Source organism: Tupaia chinensis, unplaced genomic scaffold (assembly GCF_000334495.1).
Source record: "Tupaia chinensis unplaced genomic scaffold, TupChi_1.0 Scaffold149666_1, whole genome shotgun sequence".
Lineage (NCBI taxonomy): Eukaryota > Metazoa > Chordata > Mammalia > Scandentia > Tupaiidae > Tupaia > Tupaia belangeri.
This window is the reverse complement of record NW_006209511.1, coordinates 285,767-313,075: the sequence shown is the minus strand read 5'-3', so window position 1 is coordinate 313,075 and position 27,309 is coordinate 285,767. Positions and strand designations below refer to the sequence as shown.

Below are 27,309 nucleotides of genomic sequence, written 5' to 3'. Positions count from 1 at the left end.
CTATGTCACTGGACTCCCATGTAGTTGACCGTAGTTCAAGTCCCGGACCCAGGGGGCTTAAGCTCACACCAGGCGCGTGTGCTTGCATGCCCAAGATCCTGAGAGGAGAATGGAGGAGAAGGCATTGCGGTGTAGCCATCCCCCCGGGAGGTGATTTCTCGCTTTCTGTCTCTCTGTCTTTCTGGCCAACGCACGCACCCTATAGCAAAAAACTCTCAAAAGAAGAAAAGAAAAAATGTTGCTTTTGTGGCCCAATTGGCCCCTGACATCCATTAAAAAAAAAAAAAGCAGACGGGTGGATGAAGCAAAAGGCAACCCCGTTGGCTGCTGTCCTCAGACAACTGGATGTCCCATCCAGTCCAAGAGGGGAGCCAAAATCCAGCCACCCCATTCTTAGACCAAAACAGTGTGAATACTGCAAAGAGAATGGACACTGGAAAGGTGAATGCCCCAAGCAGAAGGCAAACCAAGGAAGAACAACCAGAAACCCACCAGGAGCCCCCACGATTTTTCACCCAGAGCCCCCAAGAGACCTCCTAGCCATAATGGAATCAGAATAGGACTGACCAGGCTCTATGATCCTAGGCCCTCAGGAGCTCCTAGTCAACCTCAAGGTAGGAGGCCAACCGATAACATTTATGGTGGATACTGGCACTGAACATTCAGTTGTAACCCAGCCTCTGGCTCCCCCAACAGGCCAAAAAGCTACTATCCTGGGAGCCACTGAAAACACCAGGACGCATTCCTTCCAAGTAAGAAGCTGCCAATTAGGGGGACATTTGGTTACCCACAAATTTTTATACCCGCCTAATTGCACAGTCTCATTGCTGGAAAGGGACCTATTGACTAAACTAAAATCAGCTTTGACTCATCAGGCTCAGCTGCTTTAACCATCAGTCTTGCCAAAGGTTGCAGGACTACCCACAGCATCAGAGGACCCTGAGACCTGGATGGTGAAAAACCATCCTGAGCAGCTGACCAAGATAACTTTCTAAAAGATGAAGACCATCATCAAGATTGCAGCCCTACTGCAGCCACTCCTGGGCTAGCTGCTCTACGCATGGCAGAAACAGAGTAACTCTACAGCTCTGCTTTGGTCACTTCGGATGCTGACCAATCTATGCATGGCAGAAGCTTGAGGACAGTAACAGATGACACCCCCACCATATCCTTACAAATTCATATTCCTATCCCCTACCATAGTGCTGACTGTGCTTCTCTCCATTGGTCTGGCAGCAGTGGCCCCAAGGGGCTGTAAGTACTGGAAGAGGCTTTTGCTAGCAATATTATACCTCCTAGTAGTAGGAACCTTGATAGGTCTAAGACGTCTGGGTTAACTAACTAGAGGCATTTTCACTGTAGTTCTGTTTCTAATATTGATTTTGCTTTAATGATACTTCTGACCCCGGTTCTTGCTCTTTTACTGAGGCTGACAGGCATCTACCCCCCTTGCCTCAAATGGTACAACCAAACCAGCCAGCAAGCCACTATCCAGCTGCGACCGGGTGCCTACCTACCAATAATAACCCATCTGCCCTGAATTTATGATCCCATAGTCATTCCAGGCCTCCTGAACCAGCTGCCATTCATGCACCAGGGGTGAGGCTACAAGTCCTGCCTTAACTTGGTCACCCTCCAAAAGTGCCAGGACAATGGAACAACATATTTTGTAGGTAAGAGCAGAGGGAGCCATGATTGTTATAATCACCCCCATCCCCCAATCCCTGCAGGGAAATGCGTCTGCTACGCAGGTCTCAAACAGGATAGGCTCCCAAATGGAGGAGGTATATGTCCTAGAGACTCAGGCTGCCATTCAGGATACAGTACAGAGGCTCATACTCCCTGAATTCAGTTGAGGTTACCTATACCTCAGAGGGACCTCCAGCTCAATCCAAGAGTAATTACACTCATTAATGAGACCCATGCTATTCTGTATCAGGCACAACCCCAGTTATTGTCCAGTTGTTGGCTTTGCATCCAAACAGCCCTTCCTCATATATATGCCACTCCGACCTACCCTACAAATGACACCCCACTTTCTAATCTGACTTCTATATAGGAGTGACCAGTCTCCCAGATTCACCTCTCCTCCAAGCCCCAGGGCTGTTTTACAAACCAAAGTTCCATTAAAGTACGTAATATGACTTGCCACAGCACATATCCAGAAAACAGTTCTGCAATTTGTTCCCAATACCTGGAGTTCTACCTCATAATGCGGACCCTATGCTTACCAGTGCCTTCCAGCAAACTGGTCCAGGACCTGTACCTGGGCAATTCTCACCCCGCAAGTGGACATTCTATGGGGAAATGAGACTGTTGATTTCCCCCTGCTAGTACATGCTAAGAGTTCAAAAGGCAATATAATTCACTCCCCTCTCAGTGGGGCTGAGGATTGCTGCTGGGGTTGGGGCCAGGATTGGAAGGACGGCATCATCTGCTGCTTACTACCAGCAGCTGTCCACTGCCCTGGCAGATAGATTCCAACAGATAGCGAATATTATTGAGACTCTTCAAGTACAGCTAGACTCCTTGACTGATGTGGTCTTACAGAACCAGAGAGGGTTGCAAGGTCTGGGGGAAGGGAAAAGAAACATGGCGGAAACATTCCCTCCAGCAGGAACTTTCCTGTAGTCCACACCTGGTCCGCCATCACCAACAAACTTTCCTGCCCTTCAGCATCTGGTGCGCCCGCCAAAGTTGAACAGAAACAGCGAACTTCATAGGCAAGACAAGGACCCATGGCGACCACCTATTGGACAACGGCCCTTTAAGAACGAGCAGCACCCACCCTGGGTGTGACTCCCTTGGCCTCTGGCAAGGGACCTTACCAGAGAGCGCAGAATAAATTATGCTTTTTTTAAATTAAACCCCAAAACCTGACTCTGTTATTCTCGCCTTTGCCGCCTCTGACTTCGCCACTGCTCCCAAATCAAATCTAACTGAGGTTAGATCTCCTGACTACAGAAAAGGGTCGGCTCTGTTTATCTCTAAGAGAGGAATGGTACTTCTACGCCAGCGAATCAGGTGTAGTCCAAAACAAGGCCAAGCATCTTAAAGATTTAGTCTTCAAACAGTGACAAGCAATAGCTGACTCCTGGACAGGTTAGAATGGGATCTAGAGGGAACCAGCAGTTAGCATAATGGCTATGTTGCTGGACTCCCACGTAGTCGACCACGGTTCGAGTTCCAAATCCGGTGGCTTAAAACTCACGCTGGGCACGTGTGCATGCATGCCCAAGATCCCGAGAGGAGAATGGAGGAGAAGAGATTGCAGCGTGACCATGCCCCCTGGGGGGTGATTTCTCACTTTCTGTCTCTATGTCTCTGTCTGTCTGGCTCCCTATAGCGAAAACCTCTCAAAAAAAAAAAAAAAAGAATGGGATCTGGACATGGGCCCCCTGACTACTGCCTCTCCTGGGGCCCTAGCCCTTATTCCTTTAGCACTGGCAGTGAAACCCTATGTCCCTAACCTGATTGATTCATAACCTCTGGCCTTGAAGCCATCAAGTATCAACTGTTTGTCTCTGGTTTAGCTCCCTCCTGTTAACTGACCCTCCTTGAGTATAGTTGAGGAGGCTCAAGAGGTGGGAATGATATGGAGAGACCCTAAATTAATGAATAACCCAGGACTGATAGCTGTGTGAGGTTTCTGCCCTCCTGAAAACTTACTGCCCCTCCCTGGAGTTATAAGGTAACCTGAAACCTTGAGTAGGTTAGATTTCCTGCTTTTCTGCTACTTCCATTTTAGGGCAGATTCTGAGCCCTTCCCCCATTTCTAACATCCCCAGACCTCTGCTCCCCTATTTCCCTATAAAAGACCATGTCCAACCTGAAGTCATGCAGGAGATTCAAAGTGTTAACTCCTCCTTATCTGCTGGTGTAATAAAAAGTTCTCTTTATCTCTCCAAATGCTGTTTTTTATTTCTCAGTGTCTGGTTTTCTGCAACATTGTTTCTTTCTGCCCTCATTTTTGCTAAGGCAATGCCTGTTTGGGGCCAAGCTTATGCTGTTACTACAGAAATGAACACCACCCAAGTGAAAACCAGAACTCACCAGCAACTCACCAAAGTGAAAAGTCATAGCATCTAATATATCCTTTAACTTTAAAATCACGCAAACTGGGGCCAGCTCAGCCTTGTCAGGAGGCTGACTTGATCCATGAGAAACACTTTGGGTTGCCTGTGTGTGGGTGCCTCAAATCCTGAGAGATGGAGAAGAGACTGGCATAACTACACCCCATGGGAGATGCTTTCTCTCTGGTGAGCACACATGCTGGCAAATTAAAAAACAAAATCATAAAAATAAAATCCAACCTGGGCCGAAAGGTGACATGGTAAGGTGCTGGATTCCCACGTGACTGACCAAGTACCAGACCTGGCAGCTTGCTTCCTCCCTGTCTTTCTCTGGTCAAATTAAAAACTAATGACAGGAGACAGAAACTGAACTTAAGCTGGTAAATATTGTTTTCATTGACTAAAAATGAAGAATTTTGTTTTCAGGGACTAATAATGAAGATTTTTCTGCTGAGGCTTCTCCCTCCAGATTCATTCCTAGGGGGTAGGGCTATCCCAGTTTCCTTCTCTCTCCATCTGTGTCTCCCTGTCTTTTAAATTTTTATTTTATTTTAAGGTAGAGTATTCTCTAGGCTCTCAAGACCCTCCTTTATTGTCCTCATTTGTACTTTTTCCCATCCCACTTAGGAAAAGCACAAACCCAGGCCCATCCTGAGATACTGAACTTGAGCTGTGAAATATTACTTTCATTGACTAAAAATGAAGATCTTCTGCTGAGACTTCTCCCTCCAAATTCATTTCTAGTGGGTAGGGCTACTGCTGTTTCCTTCTGTGTGTTTTTTTAAAAATTTATTTTATTATTATTTAAGGTAGAATATTCTCTAGGCTCTCAAGCCCCTCCTTTATTGTGCTAATTTGTGCCCTCCCCCATCCCACTTAAGAAAAGCACAAACCCAGGTCCACCCTGAGATGGATACTGAACTTGAACTGTGAACTATTGTGCACCACGTTTTCATTTTTTACTTTTTAAAGTGAAAAATCTAAAGTTTTTACTATATTTTTTCTTTCTTCTTTTTTATTTTATTTTTTTCTTCTTTCCTCTTCTCTAATTCTTTTCCTTTTTTATCTTTATGCCTTGGCTGCTCAGCCTCCACGCACTAAGTGTCTATACAGATCCAAGTGAACAGGATCCAAACATCTGACTATGGTTAGCGTCAGAATATTCCTCAATTCCCACTGAGTCTGAAGCACATAGAGTGAAAAATGGAATGTAAGAGAGATTGCAGATCACCTCCCCTTACAGAACGAGAGGGGTTAGATCTCCTGACTGCAGAAAAGGATGGACTGTTTATTTCTAAGAGAGGAATGTTGCTTCTATACCTCTTCACACTCAGATTAAATTTCAAGAATTAGATTACTAGAAATCACTGCATGGTCACAAGAAATATGGGAAAGCAAGAAAATACCTCTCCTCCAAGGGACAGAAACAATATAAATTTAGAGGATTTTTAACAATCTAAAGCATGAAAAAATACACTAGGAAAATTAAAAACTGCAGGGCCAGCACGTGGCGTGGTGGTTAAGGACACTGGACTCCCACATGGCCGACAGCAGTTTGAGTCCCGGACCTGGTGGCTGGCTTTCTCAAGTTTTCTCTCTCTCTCTAATTTCTCTTGCTCTGTCCCTCTCTGGTCAAATTTTTAAAATAATAAGTAAATAAATGAAGTTAAATTTAAAAAAAGGAATTTAGAATATTCATAGTGACAAAGCTAACAGAGATGGGAGAGAAGAGAGACAATGAATTGCAAAAGAGGCAGGAGAAGGGAACTGATGAGTTCCAGGAGTTGATGAAATTCTTGCAAGAGCTAGAAGAGGAAATACACACTATAAAAAAGAATCAAATGGACCTATTAGAGATGAAAGCTATAATACAAGAAGTCAAACCCTCCCTTGAAAGTATTAAAAGCAGACTAGATCACACAGAAAATATAATCTCAAATATAGAAGATAGAATCACTGGTCTAGAAAAATCCACCATGAAAACAGAAAATTGCCAAAAGAAAAAATGAGCATAATATATGAGAAATACTAGATACCATTAAACGTCCAAACATCTGGATAATTAGTATCCCAGAAGGCGAAGAGACTCATAAGGGCATCTATTCCACAACATCCTGTGAGAAAATTTTCCAAACCTAGAGAGTCATTCAAAGATCCAGTCCCAAGAAATACAAAGGACCCTAATTAGAATCAACTCATGAAGATCTTCTCCAAGACACATAGCCAGTTTGACCAAAACCACAAAGACAAGATACTAAGATTGGCAAGAGAGAAACGGCAAGTTACCTACAAAGGATATCTCTTTAGGCTAACAGCAGACCTCTATGAGAAACGTGAGCAAGGAAAGAATGGGAAAATATATTCCAAGTGTTAAGGGAAAAGCAATTTCAATCAAGAATACTGTACCCAGAAAGATTACCCTTCATATGGGAAGACAAGACAAGAATATTCTCAGATAAACAAAACCTGAAAGAACACCAGACCAGATCTCCAAGAAGGGAGTGCTATATCAGGAAAATTAAATTCAGACCCACAGAAATAAGAGTTCAAAAACTAAGAAAATAGCCACCTTAATCACAGGAACAAGTCTGTAGCTGAATATTATATCCCAGAATTGAATCAAGAAGATTGAACCACAACAAGATGAAGTACATGAGACTGAACTGGTGAAATATAATTTTATGACTTTTGACTAAAACATTGCTGATTTTCTTCTAGGCTTTGTTTTCCAGTTTTAAGGATTTTTTTGTCCTGTCTTCAGTTGCCAATAGGTTCATGAACCTACTATTTGGACAGAATCCTAACCTGTTTCCTGGCTTTAGGTTTTAAACAAAGTTTCTTAGCATTTCTTTGATTTATTAAAGCTAAAACTGCTTTCTTGAAATTAAAAAAAATATTAAAAATACGTATTTTATGACCGTAGTCAGCTATATGCATCAGCTAGGTGCCACTTTATAGCATATTCATTCTACTCAGCTTCATGACTAAAGTCCGACATGTATTCACAGATACGTATATATCAGCTGAACTTGCTATTGAAAGATTATTTAAGAAATTTTGTGAGTCAATAAAATGTTGGGGAAAAAGGAATGAAAAACAACTGTAGAGACCAGAGTTAGTGTGGGAGGGGGGTGGAAAATGGCAGAGGATGAGAAACAGGGGGAAAAGAAAAAAAAAAAATATATATATATATATATGAAAGTAGAAATGGAAAATTATCGACGATAACATGTATGATTAAGCCACTATGCAGTATATTCTGGATGGGAAATCATATTTTGTATGCTGTGATGATGATGCTCAGTGAATTAATGTAAATTAATTAAAAATAAAAATAAAAAATGTAAAAAATAATGACAAATGGAAATAAATAAATCTTTAAAAAAATAAAACCCAATCAATTTGACTTTCTGGAACCCTGGATCACAGCATTTTCTCCCCAAGTTTTAAAAAATTTGCCAGAGGGCATGTGCACTCACCAGAGACAAACACCTCCATGGGGAATGGTCACACTGCAATTCCTTCTCCCCCATTTCTCCCTCTTTTTGGGATTTTAGGTGCACACACATATGCATACACCCCAAACATGTTTTTCAAGCCTCTAGGTCCAGAACTCAGGACATGCAATTGGTCATACAGGGTGCAGTCACCTTTACCTCACCATCAGCTGGCCCTCTCCACAATTTTGACTCATTCAAATCCAAAGCTCCTGAACTATGTGCGAAATATTAGGGGGCTTTGGAAGATTCAATAAGTAGGGTCCCTACTGTTTAGAATAGTGGTTTTCAACTAGGGGTGATTATTTTCCCCCTCAGGGAACATGTCACAATATCAGGAGACCTTTCTGTCATGAAAGCACAGAGAAAATAGGATTCTACTGACATCTAGTGGGTAGAGGCCTGAAATGCTGCTAAATATCCTGCAATGCATAAGGCAGCCGTCACAATTAAGATTCTTCCAGACAGAAATATCAGTAATACCAAGATTAAAAAAATCCTAATTTAGAATATTACTCATTGTAAATGAATTGCAGATAAAACAAACACATAAGCAGATAGAAGTCATTCATCATCTCTATTAAAGAACGAATTCAGAGACAGTTTATCTGCAGTCAAGTGGACTTCCTATTACTGCATGCCAGAAATAGACTCATCCATGTAGCCATAGAATGTTTGCCTCACCAAGTGAAATCAGGTTCCTATAAAACTCAGTATGTCAGTGCTAAGAACCATGTGCTCACTACAGGTTATGAACTACTAGGAGGAAAACTGAATTTTGTTTTTAAATGCAAAATCAAACAGGGAGCTGAATATGACCACTAGCTCCCTTGGGATACAGAGTAAAGGTGTGGAAAGAAGCCTTAGCTTCCCTCAAAAGGGAATGAAATAGGACAGAAAAAGCATCCCACCGCCACCCCCCACCCCAACCTTACAAAGACAGAAGCAGCAGTTACAAAGCAATCAGCTTCTACTGGTCCCTGGGAACCGAATGTTAAATCTTTCAGAAGTCTGCAAGCAAGTTGTTAAACTCCTAGTAACTTTAACTTGAAATCAGGCATAGCAGTCAATGAAAATTTTAAAAAATACTACAAATTGGTGCTTTTTTTGAAAATAATGTTGGATCTTTTTTCCATGTGGAAACAAATTCCAGATGGATTCAAGATTTAAATGAAACAAAGAAAACATAAAAGTACCTAGAAAAATATAATCAAAGGTTTTTCTATTCTAAAGACAAAAACCATAAAGGTCCAGATCAACATTTAATTATATAAAAATGCATTATTTATGTAAAAACTTATCAAAAATACAGACTATAAATGAGCTATTTTCTGCAAAATATACAATTAAAGGTTGTATATTTATATATATTGTATATTTTGAGGGGCCAGGAGTTGGCGTGGTGAAGGCACTGGACTCCCACATGGCCCAGCACAGCTCAAGCCCCAGACCTGTTGACCTGACAAGTGCAAGCATGCCCAAAATCCTGAGAGAGTGGAAAAGAGCCATACCCCTGGGGCGGAGAGAGATTTCTCACTTTTCCTCTCTCTGGTAACACACACACCTATGGCCAAAAAAAAAAAAAAAAAAACAGAGAGAGAGAGAGAGTAATCTGTCAAGAATTCTTACAAATTACTGGGCCAGCAGATGGCATGGTGGTATAGGGACTGGATTTCATGTGGCTGACTCTATAGTTCAAGTCTCAGACCCAGCAACTTGAAAAAATACCAGGTACATATGCATGTGTACCCAAAACCCAGAAAGGAGAGTGGAAAAGAGATTGCAGCATGGCCATTCCACCTGGGGAGTGATTTCTCACTTTCCCTCTATGTATCTCTCTCCAAGGAGCATATACACCCTATGACGAAAAGGAAAAAAAATATTAAAGAGAATTATTACAAATTACTAAGAAACATTTCAGTGGCGAAACTTTCTACAAGCAATTAAAATACAAGTAAATTGAAAATCAATAAAGAAAATTTAAAAACCATCTGGTTTTGCCTGTCACAGAATGAAACAAGAGAGAAGATAGAACAGAGCTTATGGTGGTAAGGCTATAGTTTTATTAAAAAACTGCTGGTTGGTACAAACTTTTTGTTAGCAACGTAATATATATCCTTTAATCTTACACATTTATGAATTTATTCTAGAAAAAATAAAAACACAAACATTTATACTACTGTGGCCAATAAGAATACTCTAAATTGGGACCAGCAGATGTCATAAGGGTTACGTTGCTAGACTCCCATGTAGTCAACCACAGTTCGAGTCCTGGACCCAGCAGTCTGAAACTCACACTGGTGTGTGTGCTCATACATGCCCCAAATCCCAAGACAATGGAGAAGGATTGGCCATCTCCCCAGGGGGCGATTTCTCACTTTCTGTCTCTCTGTCTCTCCAGCAAGTATATGTGCCCTATAGCAAAAATCTCTTTGAAAAAACATACAACCATAAAAATGCTAAATTTACAGTAATTCCATTTAATGAAATACTATGAATACATTAATTTTGAAATATTTTACATGTAAAGATATTCACCATCTAAACTTTAAAAAAGATTTAAATGGGGATCAGCAGATGGTGTAATGATTACATCTCTAGCCTCCCACCTGGTCGACTATGGTCTATGGTTCAAGTCCTGGACCCAGCAGTTTCAAACTCACACGAGACATATATGCATGCGTGCCTAAAATCCTGAGAGATGACTGGAGAAAGGACTGCACCATGGCCATCCCCCAGGGGGTGATTTCTCACTTTCTGTGTCTTTGTCTCTCTGGTGAGTGTATGTACTCTATAGCAAAAATTGCTCTTAAAAAAAAATAAAAGACTTAAAAGGAGGCTAAAAACAATATATCCAGGATATATAAACAAGTTTCTGTACAAATAAAATATCACAGAGAGTATAGTGAGTTTAGGAGGATAGATAGCAAAGTATGATCAATGTTTTTCCTTTCAGATCAGCCCATGGCGTGGTGGTGGAGGTGGCTGGATCCCATGTGGGCCAGTCTACGGCTGAGTCTTAGACCTGGGAGCTTGAGAAACATGCCCAGGTGCATGTGCATGCATGCCTGAAATCCCAATAGGACAGAGATGGAAAAGAGATTGCAGTGTGGCCATTCTCCACGGGGGATGCTTCCTCCCTCTCTCCAGCACACACCCTCTAGCAAAATTAATTTTTTTTTTCCTGGGACCAGAAGTTAGCGTAATGGCTATGTCGCTGGACTTCCATGCAGTCGACTGCAGTTGGAGCCCCAGACATGATGGCTTAAACTCACGCTGGGCGCATTTGCGTGTGTGCCCAAGATTCCAAGAGGAGAATGGAGGAGAAGTGAGTACAGTGTGGCCATCCCCCCGGGGGGGTGATTTCTCGCTTTCTGTCTCTCTGTCTCTGTCTTTCTGGCAAGCACACGCACCCTATAGCAAAAAACCTCTCAAAAGAAAAATTTTTTTCTTCTTTTTGCTTGCCTGAATTTCTACAATGTGAATATATTATCTATCCATTTTAATAAGAGCAGTTAATAGAACTTGAATTCGGTAGAAAAATTCTCATTATAAAACATCAGTGCCTTAATTAAATTTTCTTTTTAATCATTTATTTTATTTATTATTATTATTACTTAATTTGCTATAGGGCACATGTGCTTACCAGAGACAGAGAGAAAAAGAGAAAGAAAGTGAAAAAGCAAGTCATCAGGTCTGGTACTTGAATCACCGTCAGCCTTGTGGTAGTCCAGCGTCTTAATCACACCACCTGCCTTAAGTGAATTTTCTAAGTAATCATTTCAGATTTTTTAAATACACCTGCTCAAAATCAAAGTTGGTCATTTTGTTTAGTTTGAGGCACAAATGGTCATGTAAGTGAGAAAGTAAACAGGCATAACATGACAGGAAAGCAAGTAGCAAAAAATAACTCTGATCTTTGTCTACTGGTTATTGCAGTAAAGAAAATAAAATGATGGTTAACAAATAACATCTTTATTTTAGCCTTCAAAAAAACAAACTTTACTTCTTTTTCCAAAATAATCAAGATTAACTTACAAAAATGGGCATACATCTTCAAAGCATTTCCCTTTAATGGGAAACAGCTTTACAGGACCTAACATTAAAAGGTTAAAAAAAATTTATATTTTGTTGCCACTGTAAGACAAAACAGAATCTAGCATAAGTCTAGGATATCCATTCATACTTCAGGTCCTTCTCCTCCAGGAACCAGCTGCACAAGAGGAAAAAAGGCTTATTAATAACACCTCGATTACATCACCTAAAATCCCCTAGTAATGCTCTTCAGTGACCAAAGCTACTGTGCTTCTCTCTTACTCTTTCACATTCCCATTTTCTTCAGATCATCAATATTTGTTTGTAATTCTCAATATATCCAATTAATACTTAGTATCTCAACAATGATTACTAACAAAATATAGTATTAAAAAGCAGGTGACATTGCTCTTTAGGTGCTAAGATCTCACATGGACAACTCCAAGTTTGACTCACAGACCAAGTGACTTGAAAAACACGCCAGGGACATGCGTGCCCCAAATCCCACAAAAATGAAGAGAAGGAATAGTGATGTGGCCATCTCCCCTTGGGGGATGATTTCTCACTTTCCCTCTCTCTCCCCTTCTCTCTCTGGCTCTCTCTGGTGAGCACCCAAGCGAACTTATCATTAAGCCTCTTTGCCTTTCCAATAGCTCAGCTCTATAGGCCTTACACCACCAAGAATTCTGGTCCCTTCTTTTTTTTTTTTTTATTTAATTTTGTTAATAGTTTTTAATTTCACCAGAGAGAGAAAGGAAAAGTGAGAAAGCAAGCTGCCGGGTCTGGAACTCCTGGAACTTGAATGGAGGCTGGCTGGCCATGTGGGAGTCTGGTACCTTAACCCAACACTCCACCTACAGGCCACAATTCTGTTCCCTTCTTAAGCACCACTGGGCCATGTGCATTTAATCAAGCAAGAAACATTTTAAGTTAGTTCTGTAATCATTGACCCACAAAAATAGGCTACTATCTAAATGAAATAGCTTTAATTAACATATCTTACCATTGTTATATTATTTCCATTTAGCAAAATCTGATCTAATTTAGTAATCCTTCTTCCTTCTGGTGTGATTTCACTAAATGAATAGATTAAATAGAGTCAGGAAAAACAGTAATCAAAGTCAACATTTTTTAAATAATTTCCCTACTTAAAAATGTTATTCTTATGTACAAATGAATGTGAGGTCAAGCAATTATACTGACAATTTTCAGAAACAAAGATTATCCACTGGGTAATGTATACTCTAGAATCCATGTCTACTAGATTGATCCTCAGAAAAAGAAGTTGAAATTTGTCAAACATGAAACAAAATGGTTTGCAGCCTTTGTCTTTTTTTAAGCATCTATTACTCCTGATTCTTATCCAAAAAAAACTAATCAATTCCAAAGTTTTTTCTAAGAGAGAGAATGTGAGAGGAGGAGATTTTAGAGATAGAGATAGATATTTATGACAGGGTCTTGCCATATTGCAATCCTCCTGCTCCTGCCTCCCCATTAGTTATGACCACAGGTATGCCCAACTGTACTTGGTGCTCAGGTTGACCCACAAACTGAACCCAGGCCTCCCATGCAGCTTCCAGCCTCCTAAGCAGTGGTGCTACATATGCACCAGTGGCTAGGCAAATCTTTACTGTACCTGAGCCATCATTTACATTTTAAGTTACATAGTTTAATGCTTTTATTATCAGCTCCTTGATTTGGCCTGAGCCCTAAAATTCATAGCTGCTTTTAGTATCTTTTATCTTAAAAGTTTTGTCTCCACTAATTTCCTACCAATTTAGTAATAATTACACTATGATAATAACCACTAATATAATTTTACAAGTGTCAGCAGATAAAATTTCTGTCTTTAAGATAGGGAACCAGCAGTTACCATAATGGCTATGTCGCTGGACTCCCACGTAGTCGACCACGGTTTGCGTCCCAGACCCGGTGGCTTAAACCTCAACCTGGGGCAGGGGGCACACCTCACGCTGGGCACGTGTGCATACATGCCCAAGATACCGAGAGGAGAATGGAGGAGAAGGGATTGCGGCGTGACGATTCCCCATGGGGGGTGATTTCTCCCTTTCTGTCTCTGTCTCTCTCTGTCTGTCTGGCGAGCACACACGCCCTATAGCAAAAACCTCTCCAAAAAAAAAAAAGATAATACCAACAGGTAATGTTGTCACATAAATTATTGATTCAACAGTATTAGAACTGCCTTTAACTAAAATTAACTCCCCAAAATTGGTTTAATTTTTAACAATACTCACAATTCAGTAACATCTTCCAGTACCATATCTGAAATTTGGTGTTAAGAAAATAAATATACCTAGTTGAATTTACCCTGGCTTCTGCCTTTGCTCAGTCTTAATTACAATGTTTAATACAATGCCAAATTCAAAATACTTTTTGTCAGTTTTACCTTCAAGTACACACACATCTTAAAATATTAATACAATTAAATATTAACACAGTTAAATAAATATTAACACAATTAACACAATTAAAATATTAACAATTAACAGTTCCCTAAGAATAAATTTATTTTTATTATAATAATCACTGATTGCCTATAGTTATGTGATTAAATATGTAAGAAAAGTCTATGCCACCACCAACTTTCAAAAGGATACTGACAAAGTCATCAAATCCTAGAAGTGTACCAACAATTTCCTTATCACTTTTCATCACAATGTGAATTCTTGATCCTATACATTTGTCCACAAGCTCTGTGAAGGAAAAGAGATTTTTACCCATTCATTATTTCAACAAATATTTGAGTGCCTACTGGCAATCCTTACTTGCATATGATGAAGGATAAACCAGGGAAAATACTCATTCAACAAAATTAGGTCTTTTAACAAAAATCTCTGTTCAATAATTTTACAGAAAGAGTTTTCCTTGGCCCCCACTTACCTCTTTGTAGCAATTTGTTGTAATTGTGGTTTTATACTTGTCTTATCCATATATGAACAGACGCGGACCCCCCAGACCCTAAGCTCCATGAGCGCGGAGACCCTGGTTATTTTTGCCCATCACTATATTCCCAATGGACAGTGTGTGGCATATCCTAGGCATTCCAAGAGTCTGTCAAACAAACGAATGAAAACTTTTCAATCACATCCACTAAGTTAATCTATTTAGCTAAATCTTTCCTGTTACTTCCTCCCTTTAGCCAGCTTAGCATTATTCGGCATGACATTTACTTTTTACTTGTCCAGTATTCCCTCTTCCATTGGCTTGTGTACTATTTGAAGGAAATGGCTGAGATTTAAGTTTATTGTTGAATAGTGTCCAAGTACGGTGTCTGGCACTTAGGTGCTCAATAGTGCTAGTTGGATGACTGAAATGACAAACAGAACTAGTTTCCACGTTCTCTTCTAAGGATCGTTCCAGGCCGCGGTGTTCTCTCAATAACCAACCAGACTTACAAGAGGATGTATCTAATCTAGGGTTGAGAAGTGGGGCTACTACTCATGGCACTGTAGAGCTAGTTCACAACAAAGAAGGCCGACGATGAATTTATTAAGTGTAGAGTTTTCCGCTGAGGGTTTGGTTTAGAGGGTCAAAAGCCGCAGCCTTGGGGAATCCCACGATGTTAAAATGCAGAGGCGGCCTGGCGCCGCACACTTGGGAGCCAAAAAACGAGCCGCGGAGGGGGAAAGTACTAGTCCCACACATTCCTTCACACTCAGCCAGGGCTGCCTAGGCCGCACCCCTCGGGTCCCCAACCCTGAACTTGGCTCCCGCACCAGATTCTCACTCGACCCAGATTACCTAACGGCAGCAGCTGCGACGGGTTGGTAGTAGCGTTAGCCGCCATGGCTACGCCGGAAGTGGCCTGAAAACATCGACGCCGGGAAGGCGACTTTGAAAGAGCGCGCTTCCGCCCCCACCCCCACTCCCGCAGCCTGGGCAGGCTCGACCAATCTGAGACAGAGTGTGCGATGGGGCCAGTCCATGTAAATCGTGCCCACTGGCTTCCCTCGCCTCCGCAGTAAGATCCGGTGAAATCTTTCCTTCGGTGATCGTTTTCAGTCTCGACACTTAACTCTGCCCTCTAAATTAAAGATATGTTGGCAAAGGGAATAAATTCTTTCTCTGTCTTATTTTTCTCTAGGAAGTTGCATTTTGTTTTAAACCAGGATCTTTTTTCAAACGAGTATAAATCACTTCGTACTTCCTTACCACCAAGTCAAAAGACGCACTCCTGGGACCAGCATGTGACGGTGGTTAAGGGCGCTGTGGTTCGAATCCAGGACCTGGCAGCTTGCTTTCTCACTCTCACTCTCTGGTCAAGTTAAAAACAAATAAATAAAGTCAAATAAGATAATTATTTTCTTTTCTTTTCCTTATTTGGATAGGTTTTTGCTGTAGGGCAAGTGCGCCCACCAGAAAGAGACAGAGACAAAAAGCGAGAAATCGCCGCCCCTACCCCCACTCCCCGGGATAGTCAATCCCTTCTCCACTCTCCTCTCAGGATCTTGGGCACGCACGCACACGCGCCAGGTGTGAGTTTAAGCCACCAGGTCCGGGACTCGAACCGTGTTCAACTACCTGGGAGTCCAGCAACGTAGCCATTACACCATCTGCAGGTCCCATCATTTTTTTTTAACTTTTCTATACTGAATTTCAAAAATATATATTTTAAATGCTACTACTTGATGAGACTCAACATTTCTTCCCTTGTTGTATCTAAGAGTCCAACTTATTTTAGGATTTTTAATTCATTATGTCTTCTACAAACAGTTGTCTAGCACGCAACCACCAGATGTCACTCTATATGTAAATGACATCACGCTTCAAAAGAAATCTTTTGCACTTGTGTTTTTGCTTTTTAAGTTTCTTTCTTTCTTGAGAGTGAGGGGGGTTATTCCAGTAGGGTCTCCACAAAGAAATCCACCCCCAGTCTCACCCAGCTCAGCCAACCAGCATGCCCAAACCCAGAACCTTTACCATGTAGGTCCAGTTGCACTACTTCATGCCACTACCCAGCTCTTGCACTTCTGTTTTGAAAAAAGAAAGAAAGAAAGAAAGAAAGAAAGAAAGAAAGAAAGAAAGAAAGAAAGAAAGAAAGAAAATAGATTCTCTGCCTTACTATATTGTATATTTGTATCTTAGGAGTTTAAAGTTAAACAGTTTAGGGCCAGGAGGTGGCATAGAGATTAAGGCAATGGATTCCACATGCCCAGCTGCATAGTTCAAGTCCTGCGCTGGTGACTTGAAAATCATGCCCACTTCATATGCTTGTGTGCTTAGATTCCTCAGATGAGAATGCAGCGGAGGGACTGTAGTGTCCCCCAGGGGGTGATTTCTCTTTCTCTCTCTCTCTCTCTTGTGTTTCCCAAGGGGTGATTTCTCTATCTCTATTTCTATCTCTGAAGTCATATGCCCTATAGCAAGCATACAAAAAAGTTAAGCAGTCTAAACATGTGAGGCCACGGAGAATATCATATTTTCATAAAACAAATGACTGTTAGGCACCCATTGTTCTTTTACTGAACAAATATATATTAGTTACCTACTATTTCACTAGCAGTTTGATAAATATAAAACAGTATACAGAACAGAAGGGGTCTTCTACACTTGCAGGGGCTTAAAGGTGAATAGGAGAGGGGCAAGTGAATGGTGTAGTGGTTTAGTCGCTGGATTCTCATATGGTTGACTGTATTTCAAGTTCTGGACCGGGTGGTTTCAAAATCATGCCAGGTGTATGTACATGCATATCCAGATCCCTGGAGGAGAATGGAGGAGAAGGGATTGAGTTATGCCCACCCCTCCAGGGGGTGTGTGGTTTCTCACTTCCCCTCTCATGGTATCTGTCTCTCTCTCCAGTGAGCATACACACCCTACGGCAAAAATCTCTGAAAAAAAAAAAAAGATAAGTGGGAAAGACAAGTAACAAAAAGTACAAAGCACCATGACATTTAACACACAAAGAAAAAGATCTCTTTTAGGGGCCAGCAGGTAGCATAGTGGTTAAGGTGCTAGACTCCCATACAGCCAACAGCTGTTCAATTCTCAGACCCAGAGACTTGAAACACACTGGGCACGTGTGTATGTGTGCCCAGAATCCCAAGAGAATGGAAGAGAAGGGATCGTGGCATGGCCATCCCTCCCGCCCCCCGGCCGCCCCTCTCTGCTCTGTCTTTCCAGTGAGTACACGTACCCTATAGCAAAAAATCTCTTTAAAAAACAAAAAAACAGACAAAGAAAAATCATCTCTTTTAGCTTCAAGGATCCTAGAGAATACAACCATCTTCTTTTTTTGGATGGGGGGAGGTTTTTGTAGGATGCGTGCTCTCGCCAGACAGAGAGAGACAAAAAGCGAGAAATCACCCCCTGGAGGGGATGGCCATGCCGCAATCCCTTCTTCTCCATTCTCCTCTCGAGATCTTGGGCACGCACGCACACGTGCCTGGTGTGAGTTTTAAGCCACTGGGTCCGGGACGCAAACCGCAGTCGACGACATGGGAGTCCAGCGACATAGCAATTACATTAACTGCTGGTCCCGAGAATACAACCATCTTCTAAATTTCAAGCCAGTTCTGACTTTTTTTTTCATTCCCCCAAAATTGAGCACCTACTATGTGCTAGGACACTAATAATTTTTTACAATCATCCTTTGAGGCAAGTTTTTAATTTGTTTGCTTGTTCGTTTTTGTCTGTTTGTTTTACAGGATGGCTTTGGCAGTGTCCAGGTTCTTGCTATTTAGGACAAAGAATTGAACAAAACATGCCGGTAATGAAAGAAAAGAGTAGTTTATTAAGTAAAAGCAAAAGTACACTCCCAAGAGGTACAGTCTAAGGGCTCTGGTAGTTACTTTCCATGGGGTTTATCATTTCTTAACCAGTGTTGTGTTTGAACGTTGACCAGGCTCACTGATTGTTCTCATCTCATTGACTCTATCAAATGTGGCTGGGTCCACTAACTCATCTCATTGGCTACATCAAATGTGGCTTAACCAACTAGACATCCCCCACTGAAAATCTCTTGCCTGCATTACCTTGGGCTGGGAATTTTCTGCCCTTATTTGTTCTTCTGTCTAGCCACAGAGGCAGACACTCCAGCCCCCTTACCTGCTTCCATTTTTTAGCTTTCTTCCTGCCTCAGTTTCATGATTAAGTTCTCTATACTTAGACAAATCAAACAATTTGTCCACTAGTCACATAAATAGCTTGGGAAGCTTCACAAAGAAACTGGCAGAAGTCCAATCTTGGAGGACAAATAAGAGTTGACTAGTCAGAGGGCCGACCTATGGCCTCTTAGTTAAGGAAGCCAGATTCTACAGGGCCAACAGCAGTTTAAATTCCTGCTCTGGAAGCTTGAAAAACATGCCAGATAGAGATGAGAGGCTATAGGCACTGGGGGAGGGTGGCAGCTTCTAGATGCCCAGCCTACAGCATCACTGAAGCACGAGTCAAGTGTTCCAGAGCTTTGTGTCCGTATCCCTGTTCACCACCTGAACTCGTGGCAGACTGGAGATAGTTAATGATGAAACTAAAGATGTTCCCCTATTTGATGCTGAAGAAGAGACAACTAATAGACCAAAAAAATCCAAAATCAGATATCGAGGGGCATCATTTTTCCATTTATACTTTTTTAAAAAATTATTTTTTATTTAACTTGATTTATTTATTTATTTTAATTTGACCAGAGAGGGACAGAGTGAGAGAGACAGAAAAAGGCAAAGTGAAAAAGCAAGCCGCCAGGTCTGGGATTCAAACTACGGTCAGCCATGTGGTAATCCAGCGTCCTTAACCACCATGCCACCTGCCAGCCCTGATTTTTCCATTTATTCTTTTGAGTCAGTGCAATCAGTCTATTTTCTCTGTGAATTGCTCAGCAGGAGTTTTATTACCTATATGGTGATGATTATCTTGTTATTGTCATGTGGCTTTTGGGTAGTGAAGAATGTCATAGGTAGACTAATGGTTGGGCTACAATGGTGGAATCATATTGATGAAGATAGAAGGAGTCATTGGGTGTTTGAGTTCAGGAAGACATCCTCTCAAGAGAATAAAACTTTTTCAGAGGCTGAATCAAGAATCTTTTGGTTAGGACTTATTGCCTCTCCAGTGCTGTCAGTGTTTTTTGTCTTTAGTGCTCTTTTCTCCTTCAGAGTAAAGTGGTTGTTGGTGGTTATCATGAGTGTGGTGCTACAGGGTGTAAAGTAGGTAGCAGGAAGAATTTAACCGGTATGTTTACCTCCTATCTTGGAAAGCAGTTTTTAAGACAAAACACTGGAGATGATTAGAGAATTCCTAAATAGACAAAAAAATAAAGCTTATATGTATGTTTTATTACATTGGGAAACAACCTATGAGATTCTTGACTCTGAATCTTTTAGAGCTCAGTCCATGTTGCAAAGAGGAGTGTTGGATTTTTCTGCTTAAAAACTTTATTTACAAAGAGGAAAAGTTATTAAGTTTTTTTAAATTTCCTTTCTAGCAGGTGGAACTAGAGAGTATGGTGTCAGTAGAAACATTTTCATGATTTGTTTTATGGTGTACATATGTCTGCACATAGTCAGGTGATACCAATTTATGCCAAATTAATTAAAGTGTGTGTATTCACTAGAGACCCTTACATTTTGATCCACAGAACATAGGAGGATTTCATAGTTTATCTCAAAGCTCTGTGTTTAAATATTATTTCTTGTAAATTAATTTTAGAAGTTTTGCTTCCATGATAAGAGTGAGCACTTCACGTTATGTATAGACTGGAAGTAACTGTTATTTTAAAATATGGACTTCATGGTGAAATTTCTTTTCTTATATATAAGCAGGCAAGTGAAAAACCACATTTGGGCCTGTGGTGTTAACTAGTTTCTAAAATTTTGTTTATTTTTATTTGTAACAAGTAATTTACTCAAGGCCCAATTAATATATAAATAAAATCAATAGTTATATTTATGGGATATCCAGAGATTGCTTCTCTTCTATTTATTTTATGGAAAGGATAGTTATATTTTACTATGAAACTTCTTGGAAGCTCTTCAGTGATTGTTGGACTAATAAAAATCTATCTTTTTCCACTATACTATTCTTATGTCATAATGAAATAATAATTTAAATACTTGGCATAATAAATGCCTAACACATTTTATGACTGTATTTTCTTTTTCTTGCTATAATGGGGATATTTTAAATCATAATTTGTATCAATGAAATTTCTTAAACAAAAGCAATATGTATAACTGTAAACTAATCCAATCTACAAACTGTTGAAGGTGTCTGTTAATTCCATTGTAAGTACTGCAAACTTTGTTGAGTCTTTTTTTTTTTTTTATTTAAAAATCTTTATTTATTTTAATTTGACCAGAGAGGGACAGAGTGTGTGTGTGTGTGTGTGTGTGTGTGTGTGTGTGAGAGAGAGAGAGCAAGTGAGCAAGAGAGGGAAAGTTTAATTTGTCCAGAGAGAGCGAGAGAAAGTGAGAAAGCAAGCCACCAGGTCTGGAACTTGAACCATGGTCATCCATGTGGGAGTCCAGCAGCCTTAACCACCACACCACCTGCCGGCCCCTGTTGGAGTCTTTTAATCAGCAGATTATGCTGTTTGCAAAAATTTTGAAAAATTTCTTTATCCCAAGAGCATTCTTATTTCAGATTTAACTCATGATTAGCCTTTTCTTTTTCACAAAATTATCATTCTTAAGTTTAGCGTGTTCAGGGCCAGCAGGTGGCATGGTGATTGAAGCACTGGACTTCCACATAACTGACCATGGTTGGAGTCCTGGACCTGGTGGCTTGCTTTCTCACTTTCTCTCTCTGTCTCTCACTGGTGAGCATGCATGCCCTATGGCAAATTTTAAATAATGATAATAAATAAAATGATATAAATAATTCTTTTTTTAGAGGTTTTTGTTATAGGGCGCTTGCGCTTGCCAGACAGACAGAGAGAGACAGAGAGACAGAAAGTGAGAAATCACCCCCCAGGGGGGATGGCCACGCCGTCATCCCTCCTCCTCCATTCTCCTCTCAGAATCTTGGGCACGCACGCACACATGCCCGGCGTGAGTTTTAAGCCACCGGGTCCGGGACATGAACCGCGGTCGACCACATAGGAGTCCAGCGACATAGCCATTATGCTAACTGTTGGCCCCTATAAATAATTCTTAAAACAACAACAAAATAAAAAATTTTAGCATGCTCTCTGATGAAAATAGAAAATTCAAGTTATCCAGTCATTATTAAATGCATATCTTCCTTTTTGACTAGATTATATATTACAATATGTAATATTATTTTTAAATCAGCAGATTATGTTGTGAATGTATTTGTAAATTGTGAAAAAAAAATTTAAGAATTTTTCATTCAATTGAACAAGTATCTATTGGATTGACAGCTTTAAGGGTATATACACACACACACATATAAAGTTTTATATTTGTATAAAAGTCTACTGCTTACAAAACAACCAAAAAGTGCCAGACAGGTAATGCATGCATGCCTCAAATCCCAACAGGATGGAAAAATGGAGGGCAAAGGATTGTAGTATTACCATACAATATCAGGGGGTGTTTTCTTCTTTCTCTAGAAAGCACATGTACCATACTTTTTAAATTTTTTTTAAGAGAGAGTTTTGCTATAGGGCACATGTACTCACCAGACAGAGAGATAGAAAGCCTTGGGTGATAAAAGGAAGACACTTTCATGACTCCTGAGAACTAGTGATTTCAAGGGAAAAAAGAGAAATGAAGATTTTCTACTGATAATTCAGCCTCCAGCCCACAAACTTGAGTGGGATCAAAATGGAACGGCAAAGAGATTATTCCAGATCACCTCTTTCCGCATGCTCCTAAATGTTAGCTTGAACTTCAAGTTTAAGAAGAAACATACCATCCATCAGATGACTGGAAATCACCACAGGGCCACAAGAAATATGGGAAAGCAAGAAAATAGCTCTCCTCCAAGGGAAAAGAATAGCTCCTCTTCATCCACAGACAGTTCAATGGAAATCAAGGAAATGTCTGATAAAGAATTTAGAATATTCATAATGGCGAAGCTAACAGAGATGGAAGAGAAGAGAGACAATGACCTGCAGAAGAGAAAGGAGAAAGGAGATAATGAGTTCCAGGAGATGAGGAAATTCTTGCAAGATCTAAAAGAGGAATTACACACTTTAAAAAGGAATCAAATGGACCTGTTAGAGATGAAGGCTATAATACAGGAAGTCAAAATCTTCCTTGAAAGTATTAAAAGCAGATTCGATCATGCAGAAAATAGGATCTCAGATGTAGAAGAGAAAATTGCTGGCCTAGAAAAATCCACCACTAAGACTGAGAAAATGGCCCCCCAAAATGAGGATAATATACAAGAAACACTAGATATGATCAAACATCCAGACATCTGGATAATTGGTATCCCAGAAGGTAAAGAGACTCATAAATGCATCGATAATCTATTCCATGAAATCCTGGAAGAAAACTTTTCAAACCTAGAGAGGCACTCAAAGATCCAGTCCCCAAAAATACAAAGGACTCCAAGTAGAATCAACCCAAGAAGATCTTCTCCAAGACACATTATAGCCAGATTGACTACATCACTGGACTCCCTTATAATCGACTGCAGTTTGAGTTCCAGATCTGGTGGTGTCAACGAATGGGAAAGTGTCGAGCTGCGTTGTGAACCAAACTTCTTTGGGTCCAGATCACTAAAATGAGAGATCTGTCCCTAGGCGCAAAATAAAACCACAATCATAAATGAAGTAGGTAGAAAAGAAGATTTAATAGGAAAGAAAGGAAGTATACCCAAAAGGCTCTTGGGCGGGCAGATTGCCAGGTGGCAATTGTGTTTGGTACTGTTAATCGTTATTCTTATTACTTAGAGGTCATGAATACTCGTTGGTGGGAGGTCTATTACACTACCTATGTCCTTCATTTGAATTCAAATCTGCAATTTTCTCTTGCACTTGCTTACTTTTCTCACAGGTAAAGAATGAGAAATTTGATTACCTAATTGCACAATGTGAGCCAGATTGTTTTAATTAGACTACCTAATTAGTTTATTGCCCTAGTGGGAATTAGGGCGTTGACCTAGTGGGAATTAGGGTGTTGACCAAAATGCCCCTTTGCTTTTCTCTTAGGGATGCCCGCTCATGACTAACTAAATGCCTACCACAATAGCTTGAAATTCACACTGGGCACACGTGTATCCATACCTAAGAGCCCAAGAGGAGAATGAAAGATTGGATTGCAGTGGGGCCACTCCCACAAGGGGTGAATACTCACTTTCTGTCTCTCTGCCTCTCTGACAAGCACATGTACCCTATAAAAAAAAAAAAAAAGGTACCCAGTGCTTTAAGTTTTCCATTATAAGAACAGAATTGATATTAGCAATTTTCAAAGCCACTAATGATTAAATAAAGTTTCTTCAGACTCTGAAAATAAGCTATCAATATATTGGGCCGTCAGAAAATTCATGACATATTTTTCTATGCAAAAATGTGTCATGACTTTTCCAATGACCCAATACATAGCTCACTTACAAAGTAGAGTTAGTGGGATTGCAGCAGTGGTTATATTTTGTAGTGTTCTTTTCTGAAGCATGACACAGAAAGAAATAGGCCAATCCCAAATCCAGAGTTTTGTTTTGTTTTAAATTTTGGTAGAGAGACAAAGATAGAGGGAAAGTGAGAAAGCATTCCCCTTGGGGGATTGCCACAGCATAATCCCTTTCTTCCATTTCTCCATTCAGGATTTTGGGCATGCGTGCGTGCGTGCGCGCGCGCACGCACACACACACACACACACACACACACACACACACACAGTGTGTTTTTCAAACCACCAACCCCAGATTCAAACTGCAGAGTTGGCCATGTGTGATCCAGCTGCCTTATTCACCACCTCACCAGAGTTCTCTTTCTTTTTTTTAAGGTTTTAGCCTTAGGGCATGTGCACTTGCCAGAGAGCGACTTACTTGCCCTCTCACTGTCTAGTGAGTGAGAGAAAAAGTGAGAACTCACCCTCCAAGGGGGATGGCCATATAACTATCTCTTCTCCATTCTCCTCTTGGCATCTTGGGCAGGCACACGAACGCACCTGGTGTGATTTTCAAGCCACTGGGCCTGGGACTCGAACTGTGGTTGGCCATGTGAGAGTCCAGTGATGTAATTGCTACACCATCTGCCAGCCCCTGGGGTTCATTTATAAGCAAACTGAAATTGTGTCATAGCTTGATGTCTCAAGGATTTTTTTCTCTCCTTAGCTGTTCTTTACAGAGCAGACATATTATTTATAATTTGCCATAAAATATATGTAACTAGAAGAGTAGTATATAGTATGTGTTCAGAAACACATTTCTAATTTTTCCTGGACTTAAATGTCATCATATAAATGCAACCAAAATTTCCTTTCAAAATAACATTCCAGCAGTATTTAGTTATCTCAAATTGGTGTTTCAATTTTGATAGGCTCCTTCAAACATGTTGGAGGAAGATCTTTACACCCCCAGTCTAGGGACCTAAGGCAGGTCTGACTCCTCACTGCTCAACCAAACAGAGGCAACACTGCTGACAAAAGAGGGGGAAAAAAAAATTATTACAGTGTGGTGACACTGAGAAGACATGTAAAAATATCTTTCACTGGTCAGCCAACTTACTGATGTTTTTATATGTGAAAGGAGGTGTTAAAGGACTTACAGCTATCTATAGAAAAGCATAGATTGGGTTAATTTTTAGTTGGGGTCACAATCAAATAATGTGTCTTTAGAACAGCAGTTTTAGTCTTAGCTAAGGGGTACAAACAAATGAGCCACCTTCAAAGACAGGAATTTCAGGGCCCGGCAGGTGGTATGATGGTTAAGGTGTTGGACTCCCACATGGCAGACTGTGGTTCAAGTCCCAAACCTGGTGGTGCTAGCTTTTTCGTGTTCTCTCTCTCTCTCTCTCTGTCTCTCCAGTCAAAACTGAAAAATGTTAATAAACAAAATTAAGTAAATATTTAGAAAAAAAAAGACAGGAATTTCAGCTTGTGGCTGGGGCAGAATGTCCCTCATTGCTCCAAGCTACAGGATGGCCATTTGTCACCTCAGAGTTCCAAAGAGAAATTTCAAACAAATAATGTCAGGCAGAGAGAGAGAGAGAGAGAGAGAGAGAGAGAGAGAGAGAGAGAGAGAGTGAGAAAGAGAGAGAGAGAGAGAGAGAGAAAGTGAGAAAGTAAGCTACCAGGTCCAGGACTCAAACCACAGTAGACCATGTGGGAATCCAGCACCTTAACTACCTTGCCATCTGCCAGCCCCATTATGAGCACTTTTTAAAACAAAGGATAACTTTCTATTCCTTTCCCAGTAGATATTTGTCCTTGTGAATAGTACTTTGTTAATAAATGTATTCTATATTAATACAATTCACTTAAAAACTAGCATAGGCTCAACCATGGTGGCCCAGGTGGTAGGGCATGCCTGAGCCAAACTGGAACCATATGTGAAGGCCCCAGGTTCAGACCCTAGATTGACACAAATATGCCAGGGATATCCATGATCTTGGCTGGCTGGAAGACTTCGTGGTACGTGTGTTGCAGGGAGGAATCCTGATGGAGTAAGACTCTGCCAAGTGTTTCTCTCTCTTTCTCTCAAAAAATAAATAAGCTTTAAATAAAATAAAAACTAATGTAGAAGGGTTGTTATTCTGGTCCAGTTGCGGTGACACAAATAGTGAGACATTGCTAGGCAAGGCTGGGCTGCATGAGAGGCCCAGGTTTCAGTGTTCATACCAACCTCAACAAGTCAGGTAGGTGCAGTAGTACATGTTGGTAATGCTACCTAATTGAGAGAGCCCCCAAATGTCTCTCTCTCTTTCCCCCTCACAAAACAAAACAAAACAAAACAAAACAAAAAATGGAGTCATTATTTTTTTTTCTTTTAAAGGATTATTTATTTGTTGTTGTTGTTATTATTATTTAAATTTGACCAGAGAGAGAAAGAGAAAGTGAGAAAACAAGTCATGAAGTCTGGGACTCAAATCATGGTGGGCCATGTGGGAGTCCAGCACTTTTACCACCATACTACCTGCCAGCTTTCCCAAGAGTTATTATTCTAAATTAACTCAACCAGTCTCTCTCTCTCTGTGCATTTTTGAATTACTTAATTTTTTTATTATTATTTTAAAAATTCATTGTAGGGCACGTGTGTTCATCAGAGACAGAGAGGGAAAATGAGAAAGCAAGTCAACATGTCTAGGACCCAAACTGTAGTTGGCTATGGGGTTTGGGAGTCTAGTGCCACCACGCCACCTGCTGGCCTCAGTCTGTATATTCAAAGATGGAAGAAAAATCCTGAAAATTTTCTTGCTTTCTTTCTCACTTTTCCCAGTTAAATATATTGTTTGTAATACTGTTTTAAACAAGTTTAAGCAACATAATAGTTACACCTAGATAATTTAATCTTCATTGAAAACTCTAGGATGCAAAGTGGCACATTTTCATAAAGCCATTACTGGGACTCCTGGACAATGAAATAATTGATGTTTACTGTGAATATAGTCAAAGATGCCCTGTTCTTACATTTTAAAAAAATACTCACTTAATTTTTATTTATTATTATTTTTAAATTTGCTATAGGGTACATGTGTTCACCATAGAGAGACAGAAAGGGAAAGTGAGAAAGCAAGCTACCAGGTTGGGACTCAAACTGTGGGTGGCCATGTGGGAGTCCAGTGCCTTGACCACCATGCCACCTGCTGGTCCCTTTACTTTTTTTTTTTTTTTTTTTTAAAT

General features: G+C 40.4%; 1 protein-coding gene and 1 pseudogene across 2 annotated transcripts; one reads left to right on the top strand and one right to left on the bottom strand.

Annotated features, from left to right (window-relative positions):
- Positions 1-11,529: 11,529 nt before the first annotated feature.
- Positions 11,530-15,474, bottom strand: LSM5 (LSM5 homolog, U6 small nuclear RNA and mRNA degradation associated). Of its 2 annotated transcripts, XM_006171491.3 has the most exons (6): positions 15,368-15,443; positions 14,507-14,677; positions 14,224-14,319; positions 13,861-13,888; positions 12,609-12,681; positions 11,530-11,783 (listed from the first exon to the last, which is right to left on the bottom strand). In XM_006171491.3, the coding sequence occupies exons 3-6, from the start codon at positions 14,276-14,278 to the stop codon at positions 11,751-11,753; spliced, it is 189 nt and encodes a 62-aa protein (XP_006171553.1). In that variant the 5' UTR covers positions 14,279-14,319; positions 14,507-14,677; positions 15,368-15,443; the 3' UTR covers positions 11,530-11,750. The 2 variants fall into 2 exon arrangements, with proteins under 2 accessions (XP_006171553.1, XP_006171552.1); XM_006171490.3 differs by lacking the exon at positions 14,507-14,677 and having other exon boundaries at positions 15,368-15,474.
- Positions 15,475-15,537: 63 nt separating this feature from the next.
- On the top strand, positions 15,538-19,848 carry LOC102490796 (Golgi apparatus membrane protein TVP23 homolog B pseudogene; annotated as a pseudogene).
- The last annotated feature ends 7,461 nt before the right edge of the window (positions 19,849-27,309 follow it).

What these genes read in the sequence shown, in the direction of transcription:
- LSM5 (XM_006171490.3), bottom strand. Translation starts at nt 15,413, where the DNA reads ATGGCGGCTAACGCTACTACCAACCCGTCGCAGCTGCTGCCGTTAG. An exon ending in GTCGCAGCTGCTGCCGTTAG is followed by an intron (nt 14,320 to 15,367) that starts GTAATCTGGGTC and finishes TTTCCTTCACAG; the next exon opens with AGCTTGTGGACAAATGTATA. An exon ending in ATGGAAATAATATAACAATG is followed by an intron (nt 11,784 to 12,608) that starts GTAAGATATGTT and finishes CCTCTTGTGCAG; the next exon opens with CTGGTTCCTGGAGGAGAAGG.